Source organism: Phyllostomus discolor, chromosome 7 (genome assembly GCF_004126475.2).
Source record: "Phyllostomus discolor isolate MPI-MPIP mPhyDis1 chromosome 7, mPhyDis1.pri.v3, whole genome shotgun sequence".
Taxonomy (NCBI): Eukaryota; Metazoa; Chordata; class Mammalia; order Chiroptera; family Phyllostomidae; genus Phyllostomus; species Phyllostomus discolor.
The window spans coordinates 136,667,990-136,695,439 of record NC_040909.2 but is presented as its reverse complement, the minus strand read 5'-3'; the positions used below and the strand labels follow the sequence as shown (position 1 = coordinate 136,695,439).

General features: G+C 65.3%; 1 protein-coding gene across 1 annotated transcript in view; it reads left to right on the top strand.

Annotated features, from left to right (window-relative positions):
• The window catches only part of LOC114514440 (collagen alpha-1(XXII) chain-like), a 147,848-nt gene that overhangs the window by 72,738 nt on the left and 47,660 nt on the right, over positions 1-27,450 (top strand). The window contains exons 22-38 of the mRNA XM_036031682.1: positions 907-960; positions 5,647-5,700; positions 6,333-6,386; positions 6,882-6,935; positions 7,988-8,041; positions 11,685-11,729; positions 12,443-12,505; positions 12,986-13,039; positions 15,274-15,315; positions 19,623-19,676; positions 19,930-19,983; positions 20,760-20,813; positions 21,626-21,679; positions 22,706-22,759; positions 25,200-25,304; positions 26,040-26,084; positions 27,148-27,225. Of these exons, the coding sequence (XP_035887575.1) occupies positions 907-960; positions 5,647-5,700; positions 6,333-6,386; positions 6,882-6,935; positions 7,988-8,041; positions 11,685-11,729; positions 12,443-12,505; positions 12,986-13,039; positions 15,274-15,315; positions 19,623-19,676; positions 19,930-19,983; positions 20,760-20,813; positions 21,626-21,679; positions 22,706-22,759; positions 25,200-25,304; positions 26,040-26,084; positions 27,148-27,225 (972 nt within the window). The remainder of the gene's footprint in view (positions 1-906; positions 961-5,646; positions 5,701-6,332; positions 6,387-6,881; positions 6,936-7,987; positions 8,042-11,684; positions 11,730-12,442; positions 12,506-12,985; positions 13,040-15,273; positions 15,316-19,622; positions 19,677-19,929; positions 19,984-20,759; positions 20,814-21,625; positions 21,680-22,705; positions 22,760-25,199; positions 25,305-26,039; positions 26,085-27,147; positions 27,226-27,450) is intronic.

Sequence of the window (27,450 nt, the reverse complement as noted above, 5' to 3'; positions counted from 1 at the left end):
CTCTGGCTTCCGTCGCTGGGGCGGGGTGGGGCCGGGCGGGCGCTCTCGGCTCTCTGCGGCCAGGTCCCCGAGGCCAGGGTTGTGCAGCGGGCTCGGGGGGGCGGGGGGGGGTGGCAGAGACCAGATGCTCCAGGGCTGGGCCCCGCCGGAAGGTGTCTGTGACGCCACGGTTTGAGTGTTTCCTGGCGACTCGGGAAACTCCTTCTGGCCTGGACCCCCTGCACCGTCCAGGCAGACGTGTCACACGGCTCGGGGCTGCGGAGCGAGGGGCTTCTGGGGCAGGCCGCCAGTCTCCTAGCGGGGTCCGCAGGCGGCCAGGGCCCGTCATTCCTTCCTCACCCGGTCCCGCTCTAACCGCTCCCGGCCGTCCCCACGTCACCGTGGCTCAGGAGCACGCTGTGTGTGTGTGTGTGTGTGTGTGTGTGTGTGGTGCGTGATGTGTGGGCCGTGTATGTATCTGGTGTGCACATGTGTGTGGGTGTGCATGCATGTGGGGTACGTGTGTGTGGCATGTGGCATGTGTGGGGTGTGTATGTAATGGCACTCGAGTGTGTGGGGTGTGTACATGTGTGAAGTATATGCATGTATGTGTGTGTTGTGCACGTGTGTGAGGTGGGTGCGTGCGTGCAGCTCTCCTACACGTGAGATGTCCCCGAACGATGCAGCACCTGGTAGTGTCGGTCACCTCCACGGAGAGGAGCCGCGTGGCTGAGCACGGGACTCGGAGGACATTTCCCAGCATCCCTCTCTGCTCCTCTTGAACTTGGGGCTCAGAGTCACACAGGGAGCGGGGCTGGGGAGCCGAGCTGGACTCCCAACCCCATGGCTGAGCCCGGTCCCTGTCCCGACGCGGCCGCGGGCGCCGCCGGCCTGCCTGCTAACTTTACCTTCTTTTTCTGCTCGCAGGGCAAGAAGGGCGACACGGGCCCGCCCGGAACGCCGGGATCGCCGGGGCCACAGGTAACCGCTGTCCCCCAGCCCCTCCCGCAGGGGCGCTGCTCTATGTGTCTCCGTGGGTGGGCGGGCAGCGTCCCCAGGTCGGCCTCCTCAGAAGGCCACGCATCCTCCCCTTGTCCTGGAGGCCCGCCCGCCACCTGTCCACTCCTGTGTGGGGGGAAGGCCCGCTGTCGGCTCTCCTGGAGGGAGGAAGGGCCGGGGGAGGGCAGACAAGCAGGGACCAGGGGTGTGAGAGGGAGAGGGTGGGGATGTGGGCGGGGCACCGGGACCTGGGACCAGGAACTCACCGCGAGCAGCGAGCCAGGCCGAGGAGGGGTTGGGGCTGCACCCGGCAGGGCCGGCCAGCAGCGTGTGTGCGGCTGGACAGGCCTGTAGTGACGGGGAGTTTACAGCACTGGTCGGTGGCGGGGGCGGTGCAGCGAGACCACGGTTTCAGAATTGGGAGGGGCTTGGCCCAGGGGCCGGAACACGCAACAGGGCAGTCGCTACAGGAGGGCCGAGGGACTCCTATTCTGCCGTCAGCCTGACAGCTGCCACACTGGACACTGGCCCCCAGCAGGCCTCAGTTTCCCCGTGTGTCAGATGAGGGGGTGGGGCTCCACTCACAGAGACCTCCCCCTTCCCCTAACTCGCACCCCTCCTTCAGGCTCCGCTCCCGTGTAGCTCCTCCGGCCCCGAGCTTTGCCCTGCTCCCTGTGCCCCTCCCTCCCTCCCACACGGACCGTCCGTGGACAGACAGAAGCTCCCCGAATGGGCGGGAACACAGTCTGGCCAGGGGCCAGCCCTGGAGGGCTGGGTGGGCTTGCGGGCCCAGGGCTCCACGGAGCAGCCGCTGCGGGGGGCCGTCAGGGGCGCGCCCAGGGGGCCGCAGCGTGAGGGGAGAACTTGCATGGTGATGAACCGCTTCCCCCCAAAAGCAGCCGTTTCCCGGCCGCACAGGGAGTGTGGCTGCCGTGCTAATCTGTGGGGGTCATTTCACGCATCTCCAGATTCTCCGGCTTCGTCAATCTGTTCCAATTAGAACCAGGTGGCTGTTAGGAACCACTCTGCGCCGTTCATTTATTGATGATAATTAGGTTAATTGGTCACTTATGCATCATTATGGTTCCTAATCACATTAAATAGCTGCTGGGTCACTCTTGCATTAGGGAGATCAAATATTGTTTCATTAGCAATTCGGCCGACTAATTAATAAGCAGAGTCATTCATTGCTTCGCTGTTTTCATTAGTAATAATTAAAACAGTCATTATTTTGTTGTTAACATTTAGGTCTATTGGCAAAGTTGCCACTCTCATTAATAAATAGATTAATTGGCTATCTAACTGTGTTTGTTAATAGGAGAGCGAAGTCACAAACTCTGGGGAAAGCCGCCCACGTGCTGGGTCAGCTGGAGGCCCTTCTCTGATCCCGACTGCAGTGGTGGGGGGTAGCCCCCCCGCCTTTGGGGGGGCTGAGGCGCTGGGAGGTGACAGGGCATGTGACCCAGACCTCCTTACACCGGACTTCTCTCCTCACGCTGTCCTCTCTAGCTCTGAGAGTGATACTGATAGTCCAGCCCTTCTAGTCTAAAACAGCCTCCTAATGTATCTTCTGTGATTCGAGTGCTGATCCGGCAGACGGGGCATTTTATCCATGGTCAGGACCCCTGTGCGTGTCCCCTCCGGGCAGCCTGTCTCCCGCACCTGTTGGCAGTTTGTCCACCTTGGCGACGGACCGAAAGCTCTAGTTTGCAGACCCAGGACCTGAGCCCCTCCTTCGGCCCACCAATATGTTCTGTTTGGTTGGTGCTACCATTTTTGTTGTGTTTTAATGCTCCAACTAGTTGCCCAAAATGGGTTTTTTAAAATAACGAAGAGTGTGCCTCCCAGCCTGGCTTTCCCAGCTACCTCCCGGAAGCTGCAGCAGCCTGAGCTTGCCCATGTGTCGGGGGGCCCCCCAGGCTCTGCTCCGTTTGAGGGCTGCCGGGGCTGGGCGGGGGCTGGGGTCCGCCCGGCATGGCACAGTTGGTGGCCATCGGAAGGCACGGGTGGGTGGCCCTGGGAGCAGGGTCCAGAGGGTGCCAGGGGACCACCCTCTGGCTGCAGTCGCATCCTGATTGCTGTTTGCTCTCCGTCCACGTGGTTCTGGTTCCGTTGGCCCCTGGATTTGCGAGAAGCTCCGCACTGCTCGCAAAGGGCTCTGCAGGCAGCCCCGTCTGCCCTGCGACCCTGGCGGGGGGCGGGGCCGCGGGGGGTGGTCTCCCCACCCACAGCTGTCTGCACCTGCGGCCAGCGGCCGCCCCTCTGTGAAAGGCCACTGCCCTGGTTAGGTGGATCACTGTGTGGGAGTCCGCTCCCGTTCCTGAGCTCGCGGCGTCCAACAGGCAGATTGCCACCAGCGCCCCACCGAGAGCGCAGCCGGGAGCCGGGGTCTGCGGGGGGCGGAGGGGGCGGACTCCTTCTTCCTGCCCGTGTTCGCCCCGGGGGGCCCGTTCCCCTCTGTGTGCGGGCAGTCTTCTCGGGGAGTGCTATGTTCAGGGACGGGGTGGGCCGTGACCGGCGGGGGTGAGACCAGGTCCCCAGGCTGCTCAGTGCAGACGCTTCACGTGGGGGAGATGGGGGGCAGGGAGGGAGGAGGGACCAGGCCATCGCCTCTGACTGGCAGCGTGTCCCCTGCCAGCTTGTGTCCCCCCAGTTCCAGCTCTGCCTCGGCGTGAGCACTAACAGGAGCCGAGTGCCTAGCAGACGCTACGTGGGGGCGGGGTCTGTGCTCTCTTTCAGAGGCCCCTCCTGGCGCCCCTGTGCTCGCAGAATGGCCAGCGGTGAGGCTGGTACGCGGGGTCGGTCTAGCTGGGTGACTCCCGGGCCTGGCGGCTCTCCGCAGTTCCCTGGGGGGTGTTTCCCAGGTCCCTGCCCCTCACACGTGTCCCCGACCCACGCCTCAGAGACCGGGCAGGGGCCGTGCACCTGTGCTTACGCCGGGCTCTGCAGGTGATTCCTCTGGCGCCCGACCCCTGGGGACCCGCGTCCGAGGGTGGCTGTGTGACCTCCAGAGGGGCCCTCACCCTCTCTGGGCACTGGTCCCATCACGGCCCCCCCAGAGGTTTAGTTTCCAGGAGATGATGACCAGAGAGCGTGCCCCTAATGGACTGTGGAACCCCAGAGCCCGCCGGTGGCGGCGGTGGTGGCTGCAGGGGTTTGCAGGGGACGGAAGGGAAAGGGGACTGAGGCCGGCACATGGAGCGGCCCGGGTGGCCACCTCCTGGACGGGTCTCTGTGGAGTGGGCAGAGCATCCCAGGGTGGCAGCCTCCCTGGGGTATAAGGAGGGCGGACCTAGCTGCCCGAATGGCCCAGGGGGCAGGCCGTGTGATGGGCGGGGACCTCGCATCAGCTCTGAGGCTCGGCTGCGAGAGCCCCAGAGGTCAGCCTGCAGTAAGGACAGCGTCTGGGACATCCTTCCGGAAGGGGGGGGTCCTGTGTCCCGGGCCGGGCTGCTGCTTGGCCAGGAGAGGGGAGTGGAGCCGCACCGGAGCAGCGAGTGGGTGCCGCACGGCTGAGAGACAGCGGGGGTGGGACTGGGCGCCTTCTCTGGTGCCCTCCGCCCCCCAGTCCACTGGGGGGGGGCTCTGCACGCGCACCTGCCCAGGCCACCCACCGTCCAGCTCTGGCTGGCTCCTCGGGGGCTGCAGCCCAGAGCAGATGTGCTCACACAAAAGTACATGCTGCCCCCAAAGGCCCCCAGGCCTGGGTGGGCTGCAGAGCAACAGCCCCAGAGCCGCCAGAAAGCTCTGGTCCCTCTCAGTGCCTGTCGTGGGCTGCGCGAGCCCCGGAGGGAGAGAAAGGGAACCGTCCGTGGAAGCCGCAGTCTTTGCCATTTTTAAGTGTTTACCGCCCTCTGGTGGCGAGGGGATGGCGTTCTCTCTGAAGGCACAGCCCTCCCGCAGCCTGCAGTTGGGTTCCTCCGGCCGGCCAAACACCGACAGAGCACTCACCCGCTCTGTGCGGAGCCCCGGGGTGGGCGCTGTGTGGAGTGAGAGGTAGAGCGAGCCCGAGGGGCCTCCGCCTGCCAGGACTCCGGGTCAGATGAGCGCTGCCACCTCGCCGGCCTCGAGCATGGAGGAGGGCGTGAGGTGTAGTTCCGCCCCGGGGGATGGGGGAAAACTGGGGGGGACTGGGGGCCCCTGCAGAGGCCGGGGTGCAGGGGCAGGAGGTGAGGGAGGAGGAGGTCACACCTGGGAGGACCCTGAGCAGCTGAGGCCGGAGCTCCATCTCCTGGGACCTGCCTGGGTCCTGGGATCAAGGGTCCCCGTCTGCCCTGCACCCTGGCGACACGGCGCTGACCATGTTTGGGAGCCGCCGCGCTGGGGGATCTTTGTGGATCGCTGGGTCAGCCCGCTGCGTGTGTGCACACACACGTGCTCACACCTGTGCATCTATTTTAAACACTCACGCAGTTAAAATATAGCGCAGAACAGGTATCACAACTGGTCCATTCCCGTTCCCTCCAAGATGACGCCATAACACTCGGTAGACTTAACTTTAGATCTTTTCTCGTTGCTTCTGCTTTTTTGCTTAAAAAATTAAGTCATTACAAATGACGCTGAAGCTCCACCCCGTCACGGTGTCCCCTCCCCTCCTCCTCCTCTCTGTGAGGACAGCGCCCCCAGGGGGCTGCTGCATGTAACCCACTCCTCGCTCTTTCTTCACAGGGCCCCCCAGGACCACCCGGCGTCCCTGGCCCCCCCGGACCTGGAGGCCCCCCGGTAAGACGGGCTCTGCTCTTCTCTCCCTGGGCACGTGGGTGGAGGTTTGGGGGCTGCGGGTGGCAGGAGCAACGTGTTTGTGTGTGTCCACGCCCCCACACGGGAGGCCCACCTGCAGCCACCCCGCCCCCTGCCCTCTGGCCCTTGACCCTCTTGGAGGGGAAGTGCCCCTTGGGCCTCATTGGAGGAGACACGTTCCCCCAGGTGTGTCTGCCGGGGTGTCTGGTAACAGCGCGGGACAAGAGGGCTAGCGTAGGTGTTGGTCACCGCGTGCCCTCCCCGACCTCAGGTGCAGCTGCAGGGACCTCAGGAGCAGCTGGGAACTTCCTGCTGCAGGGAGTTGGGGGGTGGCAGAGAACTGGGGGGGTGGACCCAGCAGTCGTTGTGGGCGGTGCCACCTGTCCCACCAGCGACCCCAGGAGGCCAGATGAGCCCTGGGCTGGCCCACTCCAGCGGTGTGACAGCTCTGCTTTCCACAGAGGCCCACACCAGGGAGGACCAGACGCCCCCAGGGTGCAGCCCCGCTCCCCGGGCATCCTCACTGCAGCCAGGGGCCTGGGCCTGGCCGGGAGGTGGGTGGGGCAGGCCTCTGGAGTGGTGGGACTGACCACCATGCGTGTTTCCCTTCCCAGGGGCTACCTGGAGAGATCGGCTTCCCCGGAAAGCCCGGGCACCCCGGGCAGGCGGTGAGCACCCCTGCCCCTCCCTCCCCACGTCCCGTTGCCTCGTGCCGGGACCGAGGGCTGCTTCTGGGGCTGGGACTCTGGCGCCCTTTCCTCCCCGGCGTCGGTGTCCAGGGCAGACGGTGGGTGTGGCCGGGGGTCAGACACCTGAGGCCCTGATGTGGACCAGCCCCGGCCTCACGGTGGCCTGGGGAGGGCTGGCTGGGCGGGAAGGGCTTCCTGACCACGGCTTCTCTGGCGGGCCAGCGGGTGGGAGTCGGGCTGGGGGACGCCTGCATCCCCGGGCCCTGGAGGGGCCAGACCCCAGAGAAAGGGCGGAGGGGGCAAGTCAGGTCAGGCAGCACCTGGCGGTTGGGCCCCTGGGTGGAGGACCGCAGAGCCCCGGTGGTGGCCGTGGTTCCGGCACCAGCACCCACGCAGCTCCGGGCTGCAAACTGCCCGGCATGAGCCTTCCCCATGTGCCTCTCACTTCCGTCTGCTCTTTCCCCTCCTGCTCAGGGGCCGCCCGGCAAGGACGGGCTGAACGGACTCCCGGGACCACCAGGACCCAAGGTGGGTGTCCTCGGGGTGGTGCGGGCTTGGGGGCCCAACACGCAAGAAGAAGAGAGATTCTTGATTGTGGAGGATTCTAAAATAAGTGGGTTGCAAAGCCCCGGCCGGGACTCGGAAGCGTCTGGATTTACGAGGTTGGGGGTGGGCCGTCCCTTAGGTCCCCAGAGCTGGCCGGGGAGGGGTTGGAAGCCGTGGGCTTTAAAACCGTTGTTAGAACTGTGTCTGTGTTATCTGCAGGGAGGAAAAACCTCCAGAGACCCTTACTGACATAATCAGAGACGTCAATTTTAAAAATATCCCGGCGGGAATCCTTCTAGGAGGATCATGAGGAGAGGAGTCAGAGGTTAAAAATCATAAAACTGGGAAGCACATTCATGGTTTTCAAACTGTGGGCAAACACAACCCGTATCTTAAAGAAACGAACTTAATTATTTGAATAGTAAACGTAAGCCCAGCACGCAGGTCGGCCGTCCCGAAAAGGCAGCTTTTGAATGTTAGGAGAAGACTCACCATCCTCCTCCATCAGCAGATGCAGAAACTCAGTTTTTATTTAAAGATTTTATTTATTTATTTTTAGAGAGGGAAGGGAGGGAGAAAGAGAGAAAGAGAGAAAGATCAATGTGCAGTTGCTGGGGGTCATGGCCTGCAACCCAGGCATGTGCCCTGACTGGGAATCGAACCTGTGAAGCTTTGGTTCCCAGCCCGAGCTCAATCCACTGAGCTATGCCAGCCAGGGCCAGAAACTCAGTTTTTAATGACAAAGGAAGTGTGGCTTTAACTTAATCCTGGAGGCGCATGCACCTGCTGCACTCTTCCCCTCACACTTTAGGACAAGGGGATAAGGCAGGGCCTGGAACGTGGACCCCGGGGGGGGGCAGTCAGAGTGGTTAATGCCGCCCCCCCTCCACCCCGTGGCCCCCCAGGATGATGGGCAGGAACGCCCCGGAGTGCAGGTTCTCTCCCCACCAGCCCGAGAGGCAGCAGCCTGTGCCTGCCCAGCTGGCCCCGTGACCGTGACCATGACCATGCCCGTGGCTGTGCTTTCCTTGCAGGGACAGCCTGGAGACAGAGGGGAGGACGGCCTGCCTGGGAAGCCTGGCCTGCGGGTATGGACGCGGTCCTGCCCCCCTGACCCCTTCGTGGTCCTCAGTGGTGTCTGTGGGGCCGGGTGGGAACCTCTGCTGGGGAGCGGGGTCGTCAGGATCAGCTGGGGTCGGGCCAGAAACAGGAAAACAGGTCCCAGCTGGGACAGTGACCCACGTGACACAGGAATGGTAGTGACAGGGCGGCGGCACCTGCAGGACAGAGGGGCACGGGGACCCCTGGAGCTGGAGGGAAGGCCCCTCTCTGCCTCTGGACCCCTGCCCCTGGCCCTGGCCTCTGCTGTCCCTCCATTGCCTCCTCCCCGCCCCACCCCCACCAGGAGGCGGGCTGAGCCCCGTAGGGAGCCTGAGGTCGGACTGGCAGCTGTACCTGTGGCTCAGACTCCGGGCTGCCCGGGGGTGGGGGTGTGGCGGTGGCCCGGAGGGGAGCCAGGGGTGTCCACGCACGCCCTTTGGAGAGGGTGCCCCTGTGGGTGTGAGGACCCAAGTGCTGGGTTCGGGCAGCTGTCCTGGCTCCTTCCAGGGCCCTCTGCTTCCCGGTGGGCTTTCCTGAGGGGCCGCAGGGCCGCCTTTTGCCTGGAGGCACTCAGCTCTGTGTCTCAGGCTCAGCCTGGGCTCAGCACACAGCGAGAAGGGAAAGAAGGCGGGACCCTGGGCGGTGTGTGGTGTGTGGTGTGTATAGTGTATAGTGTATATTGGGGCTGGTGTGTGTGTGCACGCAGCTGTGTCTCTCAAGGAGCCTGTCCTGGGGAGGAGATTGCATGGGGTGCACGCCCCCCTGGCCAGTGCTCCCCACTCTCCTGGGCTGTGAACTAGGTAATGGCGGTGACTGGGCCAGGCCCTTGCTGGGTCCCCAGGGAGGGTTCCCCGGATGGAGAGCGGATGCCAGCCAAGCGGGAGCACAGGCAGGGCCTGGACTCCCCCACCCTGGGAGGACCCCGCCCTCAGGGACGCAGGCTCAGACCCCCGAGCTGGCTCAGGGCTGCTGCGGGAAGCCACGCTTCTGTAGGGGACCAGGTGAAACGGAGCAGAAGAGCACAGGTCATGTCACACCTCACACCTGCCCAGGTGGGCTCAGAGGTGGGGCTAGCGCCCCAGGCACCCCGTCTCCCGTTGGGGTGCTGAGGACTCAGCCTGCAGGCTCCCCTTGGTGCACAGCGCAGCCTCCAAGTGCCACGGACCAGCTCGGTGACCCTTCGTGTTTTAAAATCACCCTGCGTGTTTTCAAAAAATACTGATCAGGATCCCCAAGTCCTTGACATGGGCTCGTGGGTAACTCCCCGTGTTCTGTGCCCGTGTGCCCGGGTGGCTGTGCAGGGCGGAAGCTCGCGGTCTCAGGAGCGCCCGGCCCCCAGCAGTGTTGGGTCGTGGATGGAAATGCGTCGTTTCCGGGAAGGTTTTTGTTCTTTCCACTCTGACGTGGTTGGCTGTGCGGAGCCCACCGCTCCTGACAGTGGGGGCTTTCTCGGGTTCATGAATCTGGACACGCCCTGGCCGGCCCCGTGTTCAGGGTCATGGGGACACTGCAGTGAGTGGTCTTCGGCGGCAGTGGGTCCCCGCCGGGGTCCCGGAGCGTGGCTCTGCGGGTGGAGGCGGGCGGTCGATGAGGAGAAGAATCGGTAGGGAATTACAGGTGTTCTGGGGATTTCTTCAGTCTTCCGATCGGTGGGCTGTTCATTTCTTACCATCGCTCACGGCTGGCAGATTCCCACGGAGAATTCCGGTGCTCCAGCTCGAGTGCCACTTGGGTGCGATCGCTAGGGCTGTCCGTGTGAAGCGTTTCTCTAGAAAAATCAAAGCTGTGGATTTCTGCAGCTCCGAAGCTTTTATAACATGCTCTAGCTTCGGAGGAGACCTTGTTACTTTATGTTGACAAAATGCCCACGGAAGGTGTGAGTCTCCTGGGAAGACGGCGGCTCTAACTCAGCTGGGCTGGTCAGCAGGGTGGGGCTGGTCAGCGGGGCGGGTGAGGCACCGGCCTCTTGGGCTCAGGGTGAGAGCCCCAGGCCGTCGAGGGCTGCGGCCAGCGTGCCCCTGGCTGGGGGCTCACAGCACAGATTCGGGGGGCACTGCCCTTGGTCCCGGAAGTTGCTCTCCACCCACGCCCTGCCCCTCCACACCTCCCGCAGCACGTGTGAGGCAGTTCGCACTGCGAGGGCGTCACCACCCGAGCAGAGCTAACGTAACAGTTTGCACGGCAAGTATCCCCACAGTGCCGGCCACAGCAGTTCGGACTCGCGGTGCCTGCATGCACGGAGGGCTGACGGGCGGCTTGGGCGCGTCTGGAATTTCTGTGTGTGCTCGCTCCAGAGCTGCAGGGGCCCGAAAGGATGCTCCGGCTCCTTTTTCCTTTTCCTTTTTCCTTTGCCTTCCTCTCTGGTGAGTGACGGGGCTTCTGGTCCTCGCTACCAGTGGCCGCTCGCCTGTTTGTTCGCTCACGCATTCACTCACTCACTCATTCATTCATTCATGCATTCACTCACTCACTCATTCATTCACCCCAATCATTCACTCTTTCATGCCTGCATTCACGCATTCACTCACTCACTCATTTATTCATTCATGCATTCACTCACTCACCCATTCATTCACGCACTCACTCTGTCACGCATGCATTCATGCATTCACTCATTCACTTACTCTTTCATGCATGCATTCACTCACTGATTCATCCATTCATTCATTCACTCACTTTTTCATGCACGCATTCACTCACCAGGAATCACATTTCCTTACGGAAATCTTCACCAAAGCTTTCACCAAATGGCATGGATGTTAAACAGAAATTGTCATCGAAGGAGTTAGTGATTCTCAAGACATGTGACTGGTTAGAAATGACAGTCCTCCCTCCCCCCACACTCACCTCTTTGCACCAGCGATTTCTAGGGACCTGGGAGGCCCAGCAGCCCGACGCTCTGGGTCCAGACAGGAGTCCCTTGGGCTCTGCGTCCCACACTCCTGCCTGACCGCAGAACGCTTGTCAGGAGCCTGCTGGCTGAGGACGAGACTCCACCAGCCTTCCAGAACCAGAGCACACACCTGCTCTTGGGGGGGGGGGTGGCGGGGCTCGCCTCTTAGGTCCGTTTGGGTGCGAGCAGAACACCGCCCCCTGCTGGCCTGTGTTGTGACACACGGCCACACCTCGGGGGAGGGGCGTGAGGCCCTTACCCGCCTGGCCCCGGGCTGCCCGTGTCTGCGCAGCCACTGGGGACGGTGGCCAGCGTGGACCGGCCCACCAGCAGCTTCCCCATCACCGCGGCCGGCGTGGGACCTGGGGGTCCCAGACGTGTGGTAGTCACGGAGTTGGCATGGACGAGGTCACAGGGTTCTGCTTGTCATTATTTTGAGTTGTTGGCATTTAGGCTCCGAGTGAGTGAGTCCCTCCTGCTCGGACTCTGAGGGAACATCCAGACGTCCTTTCCTCTGGGGGGGGGAGCAGCAGAAACCACACCAGGGCATGTGGAAGCCCCTCCAGGAATGCGAGACCCTTGGTCTCCGTGGCCTGTGACTCAGGCTGTCTCAGTGTGGCGTGTTTGAGAGTGTGGGGTTGTGGCCGGGGAGCTGTGGGTGTGGGGCCAGCAGGGGGTGCCAGTCAGCTCTGCCAGTGTGATGGGGGCATAACGGGCGTCTGTTCCTCTTCCCGCAGGGCGAGGTTGGAGAGCGGGGCCTGGCTGGCCGGCCCGGAGAGAAGGTCTGTGTTCACTCCTCCCTCCTTCCCTCCCTCCCTCCCCTCCCTCCCTCCCTTCCCTCCCTCCCCTCCCTCCCTCCCTCCCTCCCTCCCTTCCTTCCCTCCCTCCCTCCCTCCCTCCCTTCCCTCCCTCCCTCCCTCCCTCCCTCCCTCCCTCCCTCCCTCCCTCCCTCCCCCCTCCACTCTTCCCCTGAGCCGTCCGCTCATTAACACACACCAGGCCTGTATCCTCCGTCTTCTGGGGCCTTGCTGCCTTCACCCCACGCACTTGCTCACTCACCGAACAATTACCAGCATGTCCTACGTGTCCGCCACGGTTGGCCCTGGGGCCATGTGCGTGAACCCAGAGAGAGGGTGACCAGGCACGCAGGGAGCGGTGGCGGGCGGGGGAGGTGGGGGAGGAGTGGAGAGACCCCTCCCTGAGGCCTGGGGACTGTCGGGACGGGTGGCAAGGAAGTGGCACTGTGTCTGCGGTCTGAAGGACCAGCAGTTAGATGCCGAGAGAGGCCAGCGGCCAGGGTTCCTGGAAGGAGAGGGAACGGCCAGGGAGAGAAGGTGCTTGGACACGCCTTTGAATGAGTTCTCCAGAACCCCCTTTCTCCGTGCGCTGCCGTGTCATCCCCCAAGCCAGAGGCCTCTGGGGGCTGGCGTGCAGCTGGCCCCCGCCCCCCCTCCCCACCCCCGGAGCCTGAGGACAGGGTGTGTCGTCCCCACAGGGCACGGCGGGACTCCCAGGCGACCCAGGATTCCCGGGCCTGCGGGGAGAGAAAGGACAACAGGTAAGCGTCAGCAGCCTCTGTCCCCCCAGGCCCGTGCCCACCGCCCCTAGAAAGCAGCCCCTTGGTGGGGAGTCTCGGTCCCCTGGGGGACGGGCGGTGGCAGGCAGGGATCGGGGGGTGGTTCTCCCCAGTGTGTGGGGGGAAGGAAAGGAGCAGGCCGCTCTGCCCCGTGAGCTGGTCAGAGGATGGTGACCAAGAGACCGCTGGGGAAAGGGTGCCGCCTCTTTAGACGACATTGATGGAACGGGGTTGGGGGAGGGGCGTGGTCTGTCTGCTGCCCATTGAGAGTGAGGTGCTTCACACTTCCTGACGGGGGGGGGTCCCTGGGGGCCCGGGGTCACTGGCTGGGGTCGCATGCAGAGGGGAGAGGGCAGGTGGCAGAGAAAGAAGGGTGTCTCCAGGGTCCCGCGGCCCTGCCTGGGTCAGGTAGTGTCTCCCTCGGCCGAGTTCTAATGCTCTCTCCCTCTCCCTTTGCCGCAGGGAGAGAAAGGTGAACTGGGCCTCCCGGGACAGAAAGGTGACCGCGGAGAAAAGGTAGGAGGAGCCGTCATCCTGCCATCAGTGACCGTCGTGTCCATGCACCCCTCCCGTGCGTGCGGTGGTGGAGTGGGCTGGGGCCCGTTCTTGGATGCAGAGTGCCGGCCTGGGTCCTGACCCTGGCTCCGCCCGCCGTGGGGCTCTGGGCGTGCTCGCTGGCTGCCCCGGGCCTTGGCTGGCAGCCAGGGCAGTAATGCCTCCCGAGGGGCCCTGGGTCTGCGCCTGTGGCACAGCGCCCACACAGGTCCCCTCCATCTCCCCAGGCATGTGCGCCCCTCCCCTCCAGCTGCCCACCCTCCTTTGCCCTGGTCTTCTTCCGCTCCAGGAGGGCCTCCCCCTATCCCCCTTCTTGCTCTAGGGCTGAGGGGCCTGCTGTCCAAACAGAGAGTGTGGAAAGGAAAGGGTTTGCCTGGACACCACGCAGGCCCCCTGCTCTCATGGACCTCCCAGAAACGCAGTTTTCAGTTGAGAAACTCATTTCCGGGATGCAAAGGACTCAGGGAGCCCATGAAACCCCCTTAATGGCTGTGGCGGCATTGCCGAGGTCGGAGCAGAATTGCATTTGAGCTTCCGAAGGGTCTGGCCCGCTTCTCTTTCCCCCCAGAGAAATACGCAGTCACGGCCAATTCTGGTTGAAGTGTACAAACTAAGGCGCTAAAGCAGCCTTGTCCCCCTTGTGATGGCACCATGCCGTCAGCGCCGTCCCTGCCGCCCAGGTGCACGGGGAGCTGCCCAGCTGCGTGGGGAAGCCCCCTGCATCTTGGGGAGCTGGTCGGATCCTGCTCCCTGGAGGGGGTCCTGGGGGACCCAGGACTGAGCCCCAGACAGTCACACGAACTCCAGACCCCCCAGGCCCTTCCGCAGCCAGGCCTCTTTCTCCAAGTCAGAGCCACCGGGGTCGCCCCCACCCTACCCCACCCCACCCCCTGGTCCTGCCTGGACCCTTCTGCGCTGGGGAGAAGGCTGCTCTGCCCCAAAAGGCAGCCTCAGGGCCTCTGGGCCGGAGACACGCCCCTCCTCCGGCCCTCCCGTGGTCTGTGCCCACCAGCCCCAGGTTTGGCAGGAAGCGCTCAGCTGGGACCGTTCGCGCTTTTTAACGCAGGGTCGGCTGGCTTAGACGAGCTGGGCCCATAGCACGTGCTCCGAGGTGTGAGGAGAGAGGTGGGCGAACCCCAGCCGCCATGCAGACGGCACTGTGGGGGTGCCCTTTTCTCCTGCAGCTTCTGGAAGCTCGTGCAGGGCAGTGCCCGTGTGGGCGCCAGGGCTCGGGTCCGGAGAGCCAGGCCAGGCTCGGCCGCTGGCTGGCTGTGGGACCCCGGGCAGGCGGCTGGGTGTCGCTGCCTGGGGTTCCTCACCTGCGGGCCGGGGGGCACGGAGGCCCCTGAGCCACAGGCCTCTGGTAGGGAGCAGCTAAGCCGGTGCGTGTGGCCGTGGAAGCCAGCGCCGGGAATCACAGACCACGTGGTGGCAGCAGGGACAGCGGCAAGACCTAGTGGAGTGGCCCCTCCGCTGCTGGGAACTGTGCACGAGGGCGGCCTCGTGCCTCACCCCCTCGATTCGCTCGCTCGGTCACTCATCCCCGCGTGCGAGGGCCCGCCATAGGCCTACCCCCGGGCGGGGACACCTGCGTCCCGACCCCTTCGTCACACAGGTGGAATGATGACAGGTCTGGGGGCCGTGTTTGCGCAGTGGCCCAGTGGCCGCCTCTCCTCGGGGCCGGCGTGCCGGTGGGGTCCTCTCCCCTGGGCCCCGGGGATGGAGATCTCAGCCCCGCTGCCGGCGCTGCGGGCCGTGTGCGCCGTGTTCAGCCTGCGGCGGAGCGGAAGACAAGCCGCAGAGGTGAAATAATGCGGAGACCGGCAGAGCTGGGCTTCCAGCTCGGGAGGGGCGGGCCTGCATTCTTTACGGGAATGTCATCGTTGTCCCCGCAGGCCCCCGAGAACAGCCCGCCCCCTTCATGGGGGCTGGGGCCGGGCCCAGGGGCCCTCCAGGGAAGCAGGGTGCGGCTGCCGTGCTGGGTGGGGGCGAGGGTGACGCAAGCGATCAGCAGCGATGGCGCCAGCGTGGACACTTCTCCAGCACGAGGCTTTTACACGTCCGCGTGCTTTATAAGGGGCCCAGCAGCCGCAGAGTGGGTGATTCTGCCGCCCAGGGATATGGGGGCCCCCCACCCCCCAGGCAGGCAGAGTCTCTGGGACCGCCGGTGACATGCTTTTTGTTCCCTCACCCAGGGTGACGCTGGCCCCGCGGGCCCCCCCGGATCGCCCAGTGCCGTAAGTCCCTCTGCTTGGAACCCTCTCTCCTTCCGGCGCCTCGGGAATCAGGGCCTGCCCTCCTACCCAAGCCACTTAGTTGTCAACACGCATGTCACAGAGTCGGTCAACAGCCAGCCGGATCCCTGGGTGTCAGAGTCCAAACTGCAGGCCGGGAGCCTCTCTCGGAACCGCCCACGCTTAGCGATTTCGCGTGCCCACCCAGCACGTGGCTGTGGGCCCGAACGTTGGCCAGCCCCTGAGAACACGTGCCCCCCGATACCTGGGGAAACCGAGGTCCAGAGACCGCCAGCAGTTGGGGGCTGGCCCGGGGCGGGGGGGGCCGCGGTGAGGGCCTCCAGCCACCAGCTCCGATCCCCACTCCTGCTCCCCTGCCGGCCAGCACGGGCACGGGGGGCAGGCGTGTGAGTCGGGGCTGAGTTGTGAGCGGGAACGGGGGCTTTGGAGCCAGAGAAGATGTGGGCTGGGGTCGCAGCTCTCTCCCCCACCCGCACTGGGGTCTCAGATCCATTCCTTCGCTCGCGGGACTCGGTTTCCTCCTGTTAACACCAGGCATGCTACACCCGGCTGCCTTGCACACCGGTGGTGAGAGTGAGCTGACACTGGGCCGGGGCACGGGGCGCCCCTGGTACCTGAGCGCTCACCACGCGTAAACAGCAGCAGAAGTGTGGGACCCAGTTTGGGCTGTTCTCACGTTAGCGTTCCTCCTGGCCTGGCTGTGCTGCTCTGGGGACAGCCGACCCCAGGGGCGCGGGGCATCGCGGCTGCAGTGCTGGGCCTGACGGGGTGGGACGCAGGGACTGGCCCAGTGCCCTAGAGACCGGGGAGCCGTCTCCGCGTGGAGCAGTGCTGGGCCTGACGGGGTGGGACGCAGGGACTGGCCCAGTGCCCTAGAGACCGGGGAGCCGTCTCCGCGTGGAGCTCCGGAGATGGGGCCCTGGGCACGCCGTGTGACCAGGGGCCTCCCTGTGTGGTTTTGTGCGGCGTCGTTCCACAGCTCGGCCCCTCCCCCCACACTCACGCCCATCTCAGCGAGGCTCGGCTGTCCCGCACGGGTGTCCACGCTACAGTTGGGACTGGCCACTCAGCCTCGCCTGAGACTCATGCCAGCGATGCCGCCAGGCGCCGGGGGAGACCAGCGCAGCACTCGGTGGGCGGTGCGGCCTGTCTGGGGAGTCACTCAGCACCGGCGGGTGGCGAAGTGCCCGCCCGCTGGTGGGGCCGCCCGGTCTCCTCTGCACCGTGTGCACCCGGGAAGCTCGCACGGGGGTTGTGCGCCGTGCAGCTGCTCCTGACGAGAAGCGACAGGCAGGCCGAGTGACCAGGAGCTGGGGACTGCGTCAGCCACACACTCTCCATGCCGCGGAAACCCTGTTTTATAGAAGTAAACACGTGTGTGCGTGCTGCGTGCGGAGCGTCAGAGAGACACCAGCGCTCGAGGACACTGAGGGGGGAAGCCCATCCCTGAGTCCTGTGTGTGCACGCGCGTGTGTGTGCGCGTGCGAAGGGGAAGAGCCCAGGCCTGCAGCCAGTCCCTGCCGCAGAGCCCCAAGCCGTGCGGACATGGTCCGGGAGCTGCCCTGGCCCGTCAGGCAGGATCTCCTCACACCCCTGCGACGGGGAGGGGGCGGGGGGTGCCCTGAGTGGCCCCCGTGTGTGCACTTGGTGATCTCGGAGGACACAGTCCTTCTGCTTGGGGACACGTCTGGCTGCTCCAGGTCGCACCCCGCTGAGTGCCTTGGACAGAGAACCCGGTTCCCGTGGCTGCTTTGTCCACGTTTTCAACATTAAGAAAATGCAACGTGAAAAACTAGGGAGAACCCCGTCTGCGGAGGAAGAGAGGCGAGCGGGCACCATGGAGCCGGAGCAGCAGCCAGGGCGGAAGCACACGGGACCCGGAGCTGGTTCCCGGGTGGAACGTGGGGCGTGAAGAGGAGGGGCACCACTGGCCGGGTGGGCTGGGGGGGGTGCCTGTGGGAAGGACCCGCTCTGGGGGCCCCTCCCCCCGGGAAGGAGGACTCACTGGACACGGGGTGAGAGTCTCTAACCAAGGCCGTGCAGTGCCGTGTCGCTCACACCGCCCCGAGGAGGAGGCCACGGCACCCACGGAGAGCCCGTGGCGCGGAAGCCAAATGGCGGCAGAGGGCCTGCCGTGCAGATGGACACTGGGACGGAGCTGTCAGCCGGACGGCCCCCGCCATCCCCACCCGTTGCTGAGGCGCAGGGCTGACCAGCCCCCCCCCCCCCCCCCCCGCCCCGGGGCAGCTGCTGGCTCGCACTGCCCGTCGGTCGGCTCCCTCTTCCAGGGCCGCCTGCACCCCCACACCACCACCTGGTCCTGCTCACTCTGGGTCTCCCTCCCTCGCTCCCCTGCTGAGCCCCCCAAGCTCGAGATGTGGGCTTCCACGCCCGGCCGGTCGTCCCTAAAGACGTCGTTGCGCGGGAGACGGCTTCCGAGGCGTCTCTGCGGGAGGCGTGGGGCCTGCCTGGGCCCCCCTCTGAGTCCCGGGCGGGACGGCTTCCTGCAGGGCCTGAGCTTCGAGGGACCCAGGGAGCCGCTCTCGGATGCAAAGCACCTGAGTGTATGGGTGGGGGGTGGGGGAAGGCTCACTGTGGGTTATTGCCTGGATCTCTCTGGGACCGCCTTGTCGCCATGGTAACCGTGTTTGTGTGGTTGTGCTGATGGTGTGGAAAGCCCTCTGTCAGTGTGTCTCTGCTCGTCTCAGGTGTGCACCTGGGGAACAGACAGAGGGAGGAGGGCTGGGCGGGAGCGCCTGGCCGAGGAGTGGGGCGACATCTGGGGACAGCTGGGGACCGCGCCTGGGGAGGCAGCCCGGTGGGGGCCGCTGGGTGGCGAGCAGGTCGGGAGATGTCAGAGAGATGAAGGAGCCCGTCCCTCAGCCTTGGACTTGCAGAAGTCACAGCTGAGGATCCAGAGGGGCGTTGTCACCTGCAGGCCTGTAGTGGTTCGGCAGCAGCACCTGGGGAGGCTCTGGCAGCCTGTCCCCGCCCCCCGCCCCTGTACCTACCCAGTGTCCGCCAGGAACCCAGGCCGACGCTGAGCCTGGCGGTGTGATGTGGAGCCCGAGAGGGAGTTAGACTCCACAGGTGTCCGGGGAGGGGGTGGGGGAGGGGAGCCAGGCCCGCTCAGGCACTCAGCCGCGGTCTAACAGGGTGTCACCGGCGCTGATGGTCCTGCCCCTGACTCCAGGCCCAGGACGGATGTGGCCGAGCATCTCCCTGTGGGTCCCCAGGGTCCCGCCTCTGGCCTGGCCTCTCACGGGTCCCAAGCCCGTCCTCCTGCCACCTGGGTCCCTTGCAGACCCTTCTCAGCTCACCGCCTGAAAGGGTCCCGCACACTCGTCTTTATGGATCGTTTTGCGAGTGACTTGAGAACCACAGAGTTCCACGGATCCCCGCCACGGGAGATCTTCTAGGAGGAAACATGCTGAAGATGAGGGTATCTGTGTCCCGGGGGACCGGAGCCCCAGTGAGATCCTCTGAGCCGGCTGGGAGCGGAGTCGCTGGATGAAGGACTGCGCTCGGACCCGGAACCGCTGCCCTGTGCCTGCGCTGCGACGTGCCCTGCAGGAAGGCGTGGTCTCGTGGAGCCGGTCACACTCTGCGTGGCCGACCCAAGAGCATGCCCCTCCCCAGAAGACACGCAGAGAGCGGGAAGCGGCCCAGGGCCCTGCCGACGGCCCTGGGGGCCAGCGAGGAGCTCAGGGAGGATGCTGGCAGGAGGACTGGGGCGGGGTCTCCAGACCTGCCCTTTCGCGGGGAGAGGAGGCAGCGTGGGGGCTGCTCAGGGCCCTGCCCGTCTGTGCCACCTCTCCGCCCACGAACGCTCGACCGGACATCCGGGCTCCCAGACTCCGATGCTAGGATCTGCCTTCCAGATGCCCCCGGGTCCCCTCTGCACTCTTTGCACCATTTCTCACCCATGACCTGTGTGCCAGCTCTGGGCTGCAGGGGGCAGGCACGAGCCACACGAGGGCCTGCAAACGTGCTCCACAGGCATGAGCCACACAAGGGCGTGCGAACGTGCTCCACAGCTGGGGCCCCGGAGGAGGAAGGCACACTGTGGGCGTCTGCGGCAGGAGGGCCCAGCCCCGTGTGGGGCACAGGGATCCCGACGCAGCGACTCCCAACCTTAGATCTGAGGGGCGAGTGAGCATGCACCTGAGTCTGGTTGGGGCGGGAGGGAACCGCCTTCAGTGGGCGTCCCGAGGGCGGGAGGGGCCCCGTGGCCGAGCCTGGGGGCGGGCAGGGCCGGTCCGCTCTACCTGGTGCTTCTCCACCCGCAGGGAGAACAAGGGCTGAGAGGAGAGAAGGGCGACAGCGGCGAACCTGGGGAGCCGGTGAGTGCCCCGCGCCCCGAGCCATGCGCCTGGACACCCCAGGGCTGAGCTGCGGCAGGTCTCAGCTGCACTGTCCACCCCCCAGGAGCCCAGCTGAACCAAATGTGGCCCCTTCCCCCTCCCTCAGGGCCCCAAGGACTCGACCCCTTGCCCCTGGATCTTATCTTCTACCCACGGTGCATGTCCACGCCCGGCCCCGTCCACACGGGACAAGGGTGACGACCTTGCTCATGGATGGCTTGTCTCATTGCAGGGACCCCAGGGCCGTCCTGGAGAGCCGGGGCCGCCGGGCCTCGTGGGACTGCCGGTAAGAAAGCCCGCGCTCTGCCGTCTGGCCCCAGGCGTAGGGACAGCCACATACCCTTCCATCCCTCTGTGACCCTGGCCCCGGGGGTGCTGCTGGTCTGCCATTTTGGGAACGCCCACCAGTGGGCGCCGGCCCAGGTGCTGCTGGGACCGTGAGCCCACACTCAGGGGGTGAGCCCCACCCAGAATGCCTCAGCACCCAGCCCCTCTGAGTGGGCCCTGCCCCGGACCCCTGGTGTCTTTGCTTTGTCACTAATGCGTAGGTCACACTGCCGTCCTTCCCCGACCCCGTGCCCTCAGGCTCAAGTGCTCAGCCGGGGCTCCGAAAGTTCCTGGCTCCCCCAGGCCTTTCGGAGGCCGGGAACCCCTCCCCCCGAGCCCAGCCCCGAGACCCCCTTCTCCATCGGCATTTGTGTCCTGTGTCCTTGCTTTCGGCTTTGGTGGCCCAGCCGCCTGCCTCTCAGGCCGCACTTGGGTTCCCTGGACGGCTCTGCTGGGAGCGACCTGCCTAGACTCAGGCCCCAGGGCCCCTGGCTGGCCATGTTCCCGGGCCACATGTCCCTCTGAGCTCTGTCCCATGAAGCCAAGGGGTCCTGCGGATGCCTGTGTCCGTCCGGGGTGGAGAGGGTGGGAGGAAGTGTGTGTACCTGCGGACGGCCGGGAGAAGCGGCTCCCGGGGTCTCCCGTGTGGGTGGCTGGCTCTGATGCACAGGTGTCCCCGAGAGTCCCTGCAGGGGTGCCTCTGATGTCACACCCCCCGTTTTGTCTCCTGTGCAGGGCGCCAAGGGACAGGAAGGACCACGAGGGGTGCCTGGGACAGCTGGAAGCCCCGTGAGTCCTGCCCTGCCCGCCTCCTCGGGGCTAGGCGGGGCTGGGGGTCACACAGAGAGAGGGGCCTGGGCTCACAGCCCTGGGAAACTGGGGAGAAGGACCAGAGGAAGTGCAGGCTGCCCGGGGGCGAGGGGCGGGCCAGGCCTGGGGCGTCTGGGCAGCAAAGACCCAGAGAGACAGGCTGGGCGGGGCTGCACGGCCCCACTTCATTTGTCCACCCAGGGATGCACACAGACACACACGTCCCCCCTCCACACACAGGTGCAACTCAGGGGTGTGCTCACGTGCACATCACACACACGCGTTCTGTGATGCACAAGCATGTGTAAGCTCCTGACACGCAGACGCAGCCATGAGCACGCACACACACACAGACACGCCTTTGCGCACAGGCCTCCTGCACTCCTGCCGCCGCCATCGCCGCTCACCATGTCTCCGAGGGAGTCCGCCCAGCCCGCAATGTCCAGTCCAAGTCCCTCCCTCCAGGGACCGTGCCCCGATGGGCCAGGCACAGCCAACTCACGCACACAGACACACACGCGCACACACACGCACACACCTCCGTGCCCCGAGGAACCTTCTGGGGTCCCTCCTGCCCCCCGCCTCGGGCCAGGGTCTCCTCCTCGAGGCGCGGCCGGTCGGGGCGCTGCGCACTCAGGAGCAGGCTCCTCTCCCCTGCGGGGGCAGTGTCGGGCCAGACCCAGTCCCAGCAAACCCCGGGGGACACGAGTGCGAGGCAGGTTTGGCGAGAGACCGGGGGTCCCTCCTGTCCTCAGTCCATGGGGCCCATCTAAACTTCTGCTTCTGAACAGGGCGCTCCTGGGCCTGTAGGTCTGCCCGGCCCCAGCGGCCCCCCAGGAAGTGCGGTGAGTGAGTGGGGGCTGGGGTGGGGGTGGGGGTGGGGCCCCGCCTTGAGGCCTTGGCCTTTTTGTCCTCAAAGTGGAGCGGGTGGTCGGGTTACCGGTTTGCGTCCCACACACACTGAGGCCCTGCCCCTCCCTGCGGGCCCCGAGGTGTCTGCTAAAGGATGAGCCTGAGGCCGCGGATGTCGATTCCGACCTCTGAGCAAAAAAACACCCGTGGTGCCGTCTCAAGGCCACGGCGGGCTGTGCTCCCACCGCAGATGGCGGCCGGCCCCGTTTGGCCGCCAGCCTTTGCGGACAGTAATCGCGGCTGCTTACGGGAGTTTGACAGGCCAAGCCCTGTTCTGGGCGCTTCTCACGGGCCGACTCCTACGGCCTTCACCACCCTGGGAGGGGCTGCTGTCGCTGCCCCCAAACACAGGAGGAAACTGAGGCATGGGGGGGTCATGGCTGCTGTAGGTGGTGCTGGACCGTGTCATGTCCCCCCACCCCCCCCACGTGTCAGCAGACCCACCGCCTCCTGGGGGGGGGCAGTCCCTTGCCTGAGGGTTCCCTCTGGGTTTTAGAGACCACGCTGTCCAGCCACGCGACACGTGGCCGCTGGCCCCAGCAGGGGCAGCCACGACTGAGGGGCGATGATGCCAGCCGCTCGCCCGCCGGGGCCCCTCTGAGCGTGTGTCCCTCCCCGGCTCCTGCTGCCCTCCCCTCGCTCCGTCCCTGCGTCCCTGGTGCCGGCCTGGGATGCGTGCCCTTGAGCCTTGTCCCGGGGGCACCTTCTGGGCGAGTGTTTGCACAGCCGGGCCCAGTGTCAGGAGGTCCTGAGTGTGCGGAGAGCTCTGCTGTGTGCGGGGCGTGCACTGACCAGGGCCGGCAGTGGAGGTGGTGGCAGGAAGGGGGGCCCCAGGCCTCTGGGGGAGTCCAGTCAGGGAGGGGGACCAGAGGGGACAGAGCCATAGCCATTGGCTGAAGAAGGACCTGGTCACCCCTCCCCGGCGACCACCACACCGATGATAACCTTTCTGTCTTCAGGGCCCCCCAGGGATCAGAGGCTCCCCCGGGAGAGATGGGGAGCGAGGCGAGAAGGTAAGACACGGTGGGGTCCCCGAGCCCCCGCCGCGGGTCTGTTTCTGAGAAATGTGGACAGTGAGCCCGCTCCGCTTGGGCCTGGCTGGGACCCGGGACCTGGGACCCGTCTCCAGGGACGGCGGGAGCAGGCCCTGCGGCCATTCCTGCCATCCTCACACCAGACCTGGAGCCCCAGGGGCTCCTGTCTGACAGACGTGGGGACCGGCCCCCGAGGTCCCTCGGTCGGCCCGCCAGCTCCTAGCCCGTCGGCCAGGCCCGTCTACCGTGGACTTCCGTTGCTTCCCTGCTACCCTGGCGAGCAGTTAGTGCATCCCACACTCGACAACAGGCTTCACCTACTAGACAGAAGGGAGGCACAGCGTCCCCCAAACACCAGCTCCCCAGGGGCCGAAGGGGAGAGCCCACGGCTTTCGTAGTCCCACTTCCTGCGTCTCTCTGAGCTCCGTTGCAAGAGTGTCGCTGAGACTGCGGCTGTCCTGGCGGCGGGAGGGACAGGTCAGGGATTCCACTGAAGTCGCGCCAGCCCAGGGCAGGGCCCCTCCCCCGAGCACAGACCGCCCTCAGTGTCAGTGGGCCCATCGGGTGTGGGGACACCGGGACCCCAGGCGCCCCCCACGCACTTGCAGTGTCTCCTCCGTCGCGTGGGGCAGTAACTTGCTGAGCGTGGGCTGCGGGGGTCTCCCAGGGGACCGCCGGCCCTGCGGCTCCGCAGAGCAGGTGAGGCGGGTGGTGGGCGCTGGGGGTCCGCTGCCCTCATCTCCCAGGTCGGTGGGCCTCACACTCCCAGACAGGCATCCCAGGGACCCCCCAGCTTCCGGTGGATCAGCCACAGAGCCCCCCAAACCCACCCCCTGAGCTCACAGGTGCCTGAGCTTCTTCGTGCACTTTCCTTCGGCTCGGGAGTGATCACCTTATCTCTTCTGTTTTGACAAAATGTAATGAGGATGGATGTAAATATTTGTGTCCTGGCGAGAAGGCTGTACTCTGAAAACGTAGAGAAGGAGGCGATTAATTGTGGAGGTGATGATCAGCCATCTCGTGGGAAGTGTCTGGGGACTTGGGAGTGTTAGCTGATTATAAGCTCATAACATCCCTTAAGCGAGGCAGGTGCACTTATTTATCTATTTACTTATGTATTTATGTGTGCATGCATGCATGTATTTTTGGCAGAAAGATAAGACCATCTTAGGCTGCCGTAATGAGAGTGCAGCACCCAGGTTAAGTGAGGGGGGGAATCCTGGCCACCTGCTCTGGTTGATGAGACCACCCGAGTGTGAGGGGTTGCGCTCCATTCTGGGCACTGACACCAGAGAAGGGGTGACCGAAACATGGAGGTTTTTCAAGGACTGATATGCTGAGAGCCAAGACGAGGAAATCCATGCGCAGTTAGCACTTCCCACCTCTAGAGGGAGCCAAACACCTGGGCTGGGCTGAGCAGAAGCCCGGGCTGGGGGCCCAGGCCAGGCTGTGGCTGTGGGGAGCATACAAATCCCTGCCACCAGGGCGGGTGTTTCTCCTGGCCCCCCCGGGGCAGGTGCTTGGGGACGCGGATCCGCCCCAGGCTGGGAGTCCAGGTCCGTCCCTGGGCCCCTGGCTTTGCCCCTGCTGGCTCACTCCCTCCTCACCCCCCTCCATCGGGGACTGCTGGAGGCCTTCGGGTCCTCACTGGGGCCCAGGGGGCCCTGCCAGGGATAAGCAGCGCCCGTGGCTCCGGCTCCGCAGTCCCGTCCGCCCGGTGTTCCGCAGCCGGAGCTGCCACTCCAGCACGAGGCTTTGTGGTCAGAAGGGTGGGCGTTTGCCTGTAGCAAAAAGCCCAGCTCCCCCCATCAGAACCCGAACAGCTGGGTGAGGAAGTGAGACTTCTATTCCTGCAGGAGGCCGAGCAGGAGTGGAGGGCTGCCTGGAGGAGGAGGCGCCCCCGTGGGGGTCCTGCACCGGAGGAAGGCAGGACTAGAAATCTCAGTGTCCTCCTCGCCCCTGGGCCCCAGGCTGTGTGCGTGCACGGAGGCAGCTCCCGTAGAGAATGGTGGCGCGCCGGCCACCTTCCAGGCGCAGGCGTGCGGCCTGCCGCCCTCCCCGTGTCCCGGCATCCTGGTCAGGGCGTCCGTGCGGCTGGTTCCCGGAGGGCGGGGAGGGCAGGCTCTCTCCCAGCCTCTCTCCTCTCCTTGTGCCTGTGTCCTCACAGTGTCTTCCTCCATGCATGTGTGTGTCCCGATGTCCCCCTCTCAGGAGGACGCCAGTGCATAGTGGGTTACGGCCGACTACTCCACTACAACCTCGCCCTAACTTGATGAATTAGACCCCATTTCTCAGCTGGACTTCAGCCTATGAACTGGGGGTGGGGGAAGTGCATCCTCCCCCTTCGGGCTGGCATGCCCTTGAAAGGCTGGCCTTCTGCATGTCATTGGTGCTGCAAACTGTCCTTGCTTCTTTCCAGGGAGCGGCTGGGGAAGCAGGGAGCCCAGGGCCAGCTGGGCCCCGCGGGGATCCCGGGGCCCCCGGGCCCCCTGGGCCTCCCGGATCAGGGAAGGACGGAGAGCCGGTGAGTTGGGCGCTGGGGGCTGTACCCAGGGCAGCCAGGTCAGACGGAGAAAAGGAAAAGGGGGAAAAAGATGCCCTGGCCGGACTCTATGGGGAGTGAGTCCTGGCTGGTGCGATCGGGCTGGTCGGGAAAGGGTGTGGGGGAGGGGTGGGGCACCAGGGTCTCCGGTGCACTGCAGGCCAGGGGGCAGCTGTCCCGTGTCAGGCTCGGGGCCATCTGCCGGGGACGCAGAGTCGGACTGGGCTCTGATGTCCAGATCAGATGCTCCTGAGACAGCTGAGCGGACCTGTCCACAGCCTGAGCCAGGCGTGGGGTGCACGCAGGGAAGGGGCTTCCTGGTCCACGTGTGAAGTGGCGTTTGTGTGTGGTTCCCCCGGCCTGGGCCTCGCAGTAAACCAGGGAGAGGCTCGGCTTTGGGGTCAGAGGAGCCCCGCCCCGGGAGCAGGCCGGGCCCGGACTGGCGGGGGCCCGTGGGGTAAGGATCGCAGGCGGGGAAGGGAAGTGCGAGACCGAGGGGTTTGCCTGAGGACCCGCAGAGGCAGTAGGAGGCAGGCAGGGTTCTCACCCAGGGGCCTTGTGGCTCAACAACAGGTGGTTTGCACGGCAAGGCCACGGGGGAGTCCGGGACATCTTTCCCAGCCCCTGCAGCACAGGGCGCACCCGGCGGATGCGCGGTGGGTGGGGCAGCACTCACTCGGGGTTCCGTGACCACCCTTGTGTCTTTCACTCCCCCAGGGGCTCCGCGGACCACCTGGACTGCCCGGGCCTCTTGGAAGCAAGGTGCGTGGCAATCCCAGCATGCCGTGGTGGGTGCTGTGGGTGCACTTGGAGGCAGACCTTGTATTGGGTTGACCAAAAAGTTCGTTCGGTTTCTAAGTGGAACTAAGACACACTTTTCACGCTCTCCAATGACCTTATTGGACAACGTATTCACCGAGTCATTCCACTACCTTCTGCCGTCTTTCAGGCCACGTCACGGTTCCACCTCCCGAAAACCTTTTATCTTTGTGAGCAAATGAGTGTCCCAGGTGCCTTTGCCGTCTTCCAGGGAGTTGGGATTTTCCCGTTAGGAGAATCCCACCGTGAGCCCCGTGTGGTCCCCTCCACGCACCTCCGTGTTCCGAGAGGCGGGTCACGTCCTCCAGCGCAGGGTCTGACTCCCGCCGCGGCTGGGTGCTGGGCCGGGTGTCGGGCTGGGCCCTCCACAGGTGTAGCTTCCCCTACTGCTCGGGACAGCTGCTGACGCGGCCGCTCCCGTGATAAAGCAGCTGCCGCTCGAGGGACTCGTCACACCCTTACAGTGACAATGAATGAGTGTTGACGTCGGAACTGAGACCCACACTCCATTAACCACTGAGCTTGAGGCCAAAGGTCCTATCGGATGAACCTCGCCCCTCCCACCCCCGGGGGGCGGGACCCACAGCAGACGGGTTCCTGGGAGGTCATGGCTGACCTGATGAACGAATTCACTGGTGACACGGGAACTGAGCTGAGCAGGGGTGCGGGGTCCCGTCTTGGGCGTGGGCAGAGTGGGGACACGGTGAGCCCTGGAGGAAGCCGGGAAACTTGGGCGCTGTGGTCACGTGGTGGGGGTCACAGTGTCATAACTGCATTTGGAGCCATGGGTGAGGTTAGTCGGCCTGGAAGGTGCAGGATGGCCCTTGGTGGCTGAGGCCAGGCCTGTTGGCCTGGGTGGGACAGTGGGCTGCATGGGCGAGTCGTCCAGGGGCTGGGAGAGGCCCGCTGGAGGGCACTGTCGGGGCAGCGAGAGGAGCCCAATTCCCTGGAACCTGGGCTCCGCCCTCGGGGAGCTGAACCGTCGATGTTATTTTTCTCTTTCCAGGGGGACCGAGGTGCACCTGGGATCCCTGGCTCTCCCGGCAGCCGCGGCGACCCGGGCGTCGGGCTCGCCGGCCCTCCTGTGAGTCCCTGTTCCTCCAGCCCTTCCTTGCCCCGGGGGGGCCGCCTGGCCTGTCCCTGCTGGCCCCCAGTGTGCCCTGGGCCCGCCTGCGGGGACTCGCCTTCCCAGCCAGCCTGGGGCGGGGGGCCCCGGTCCTCGGGCCTGTCCACTGTGACTAAAGCAGGGCCTAGGCCTTGGGTGGGGGGGACCAAGGCCCATCTGCTTCAAAGAGGGGAGAACAAAACT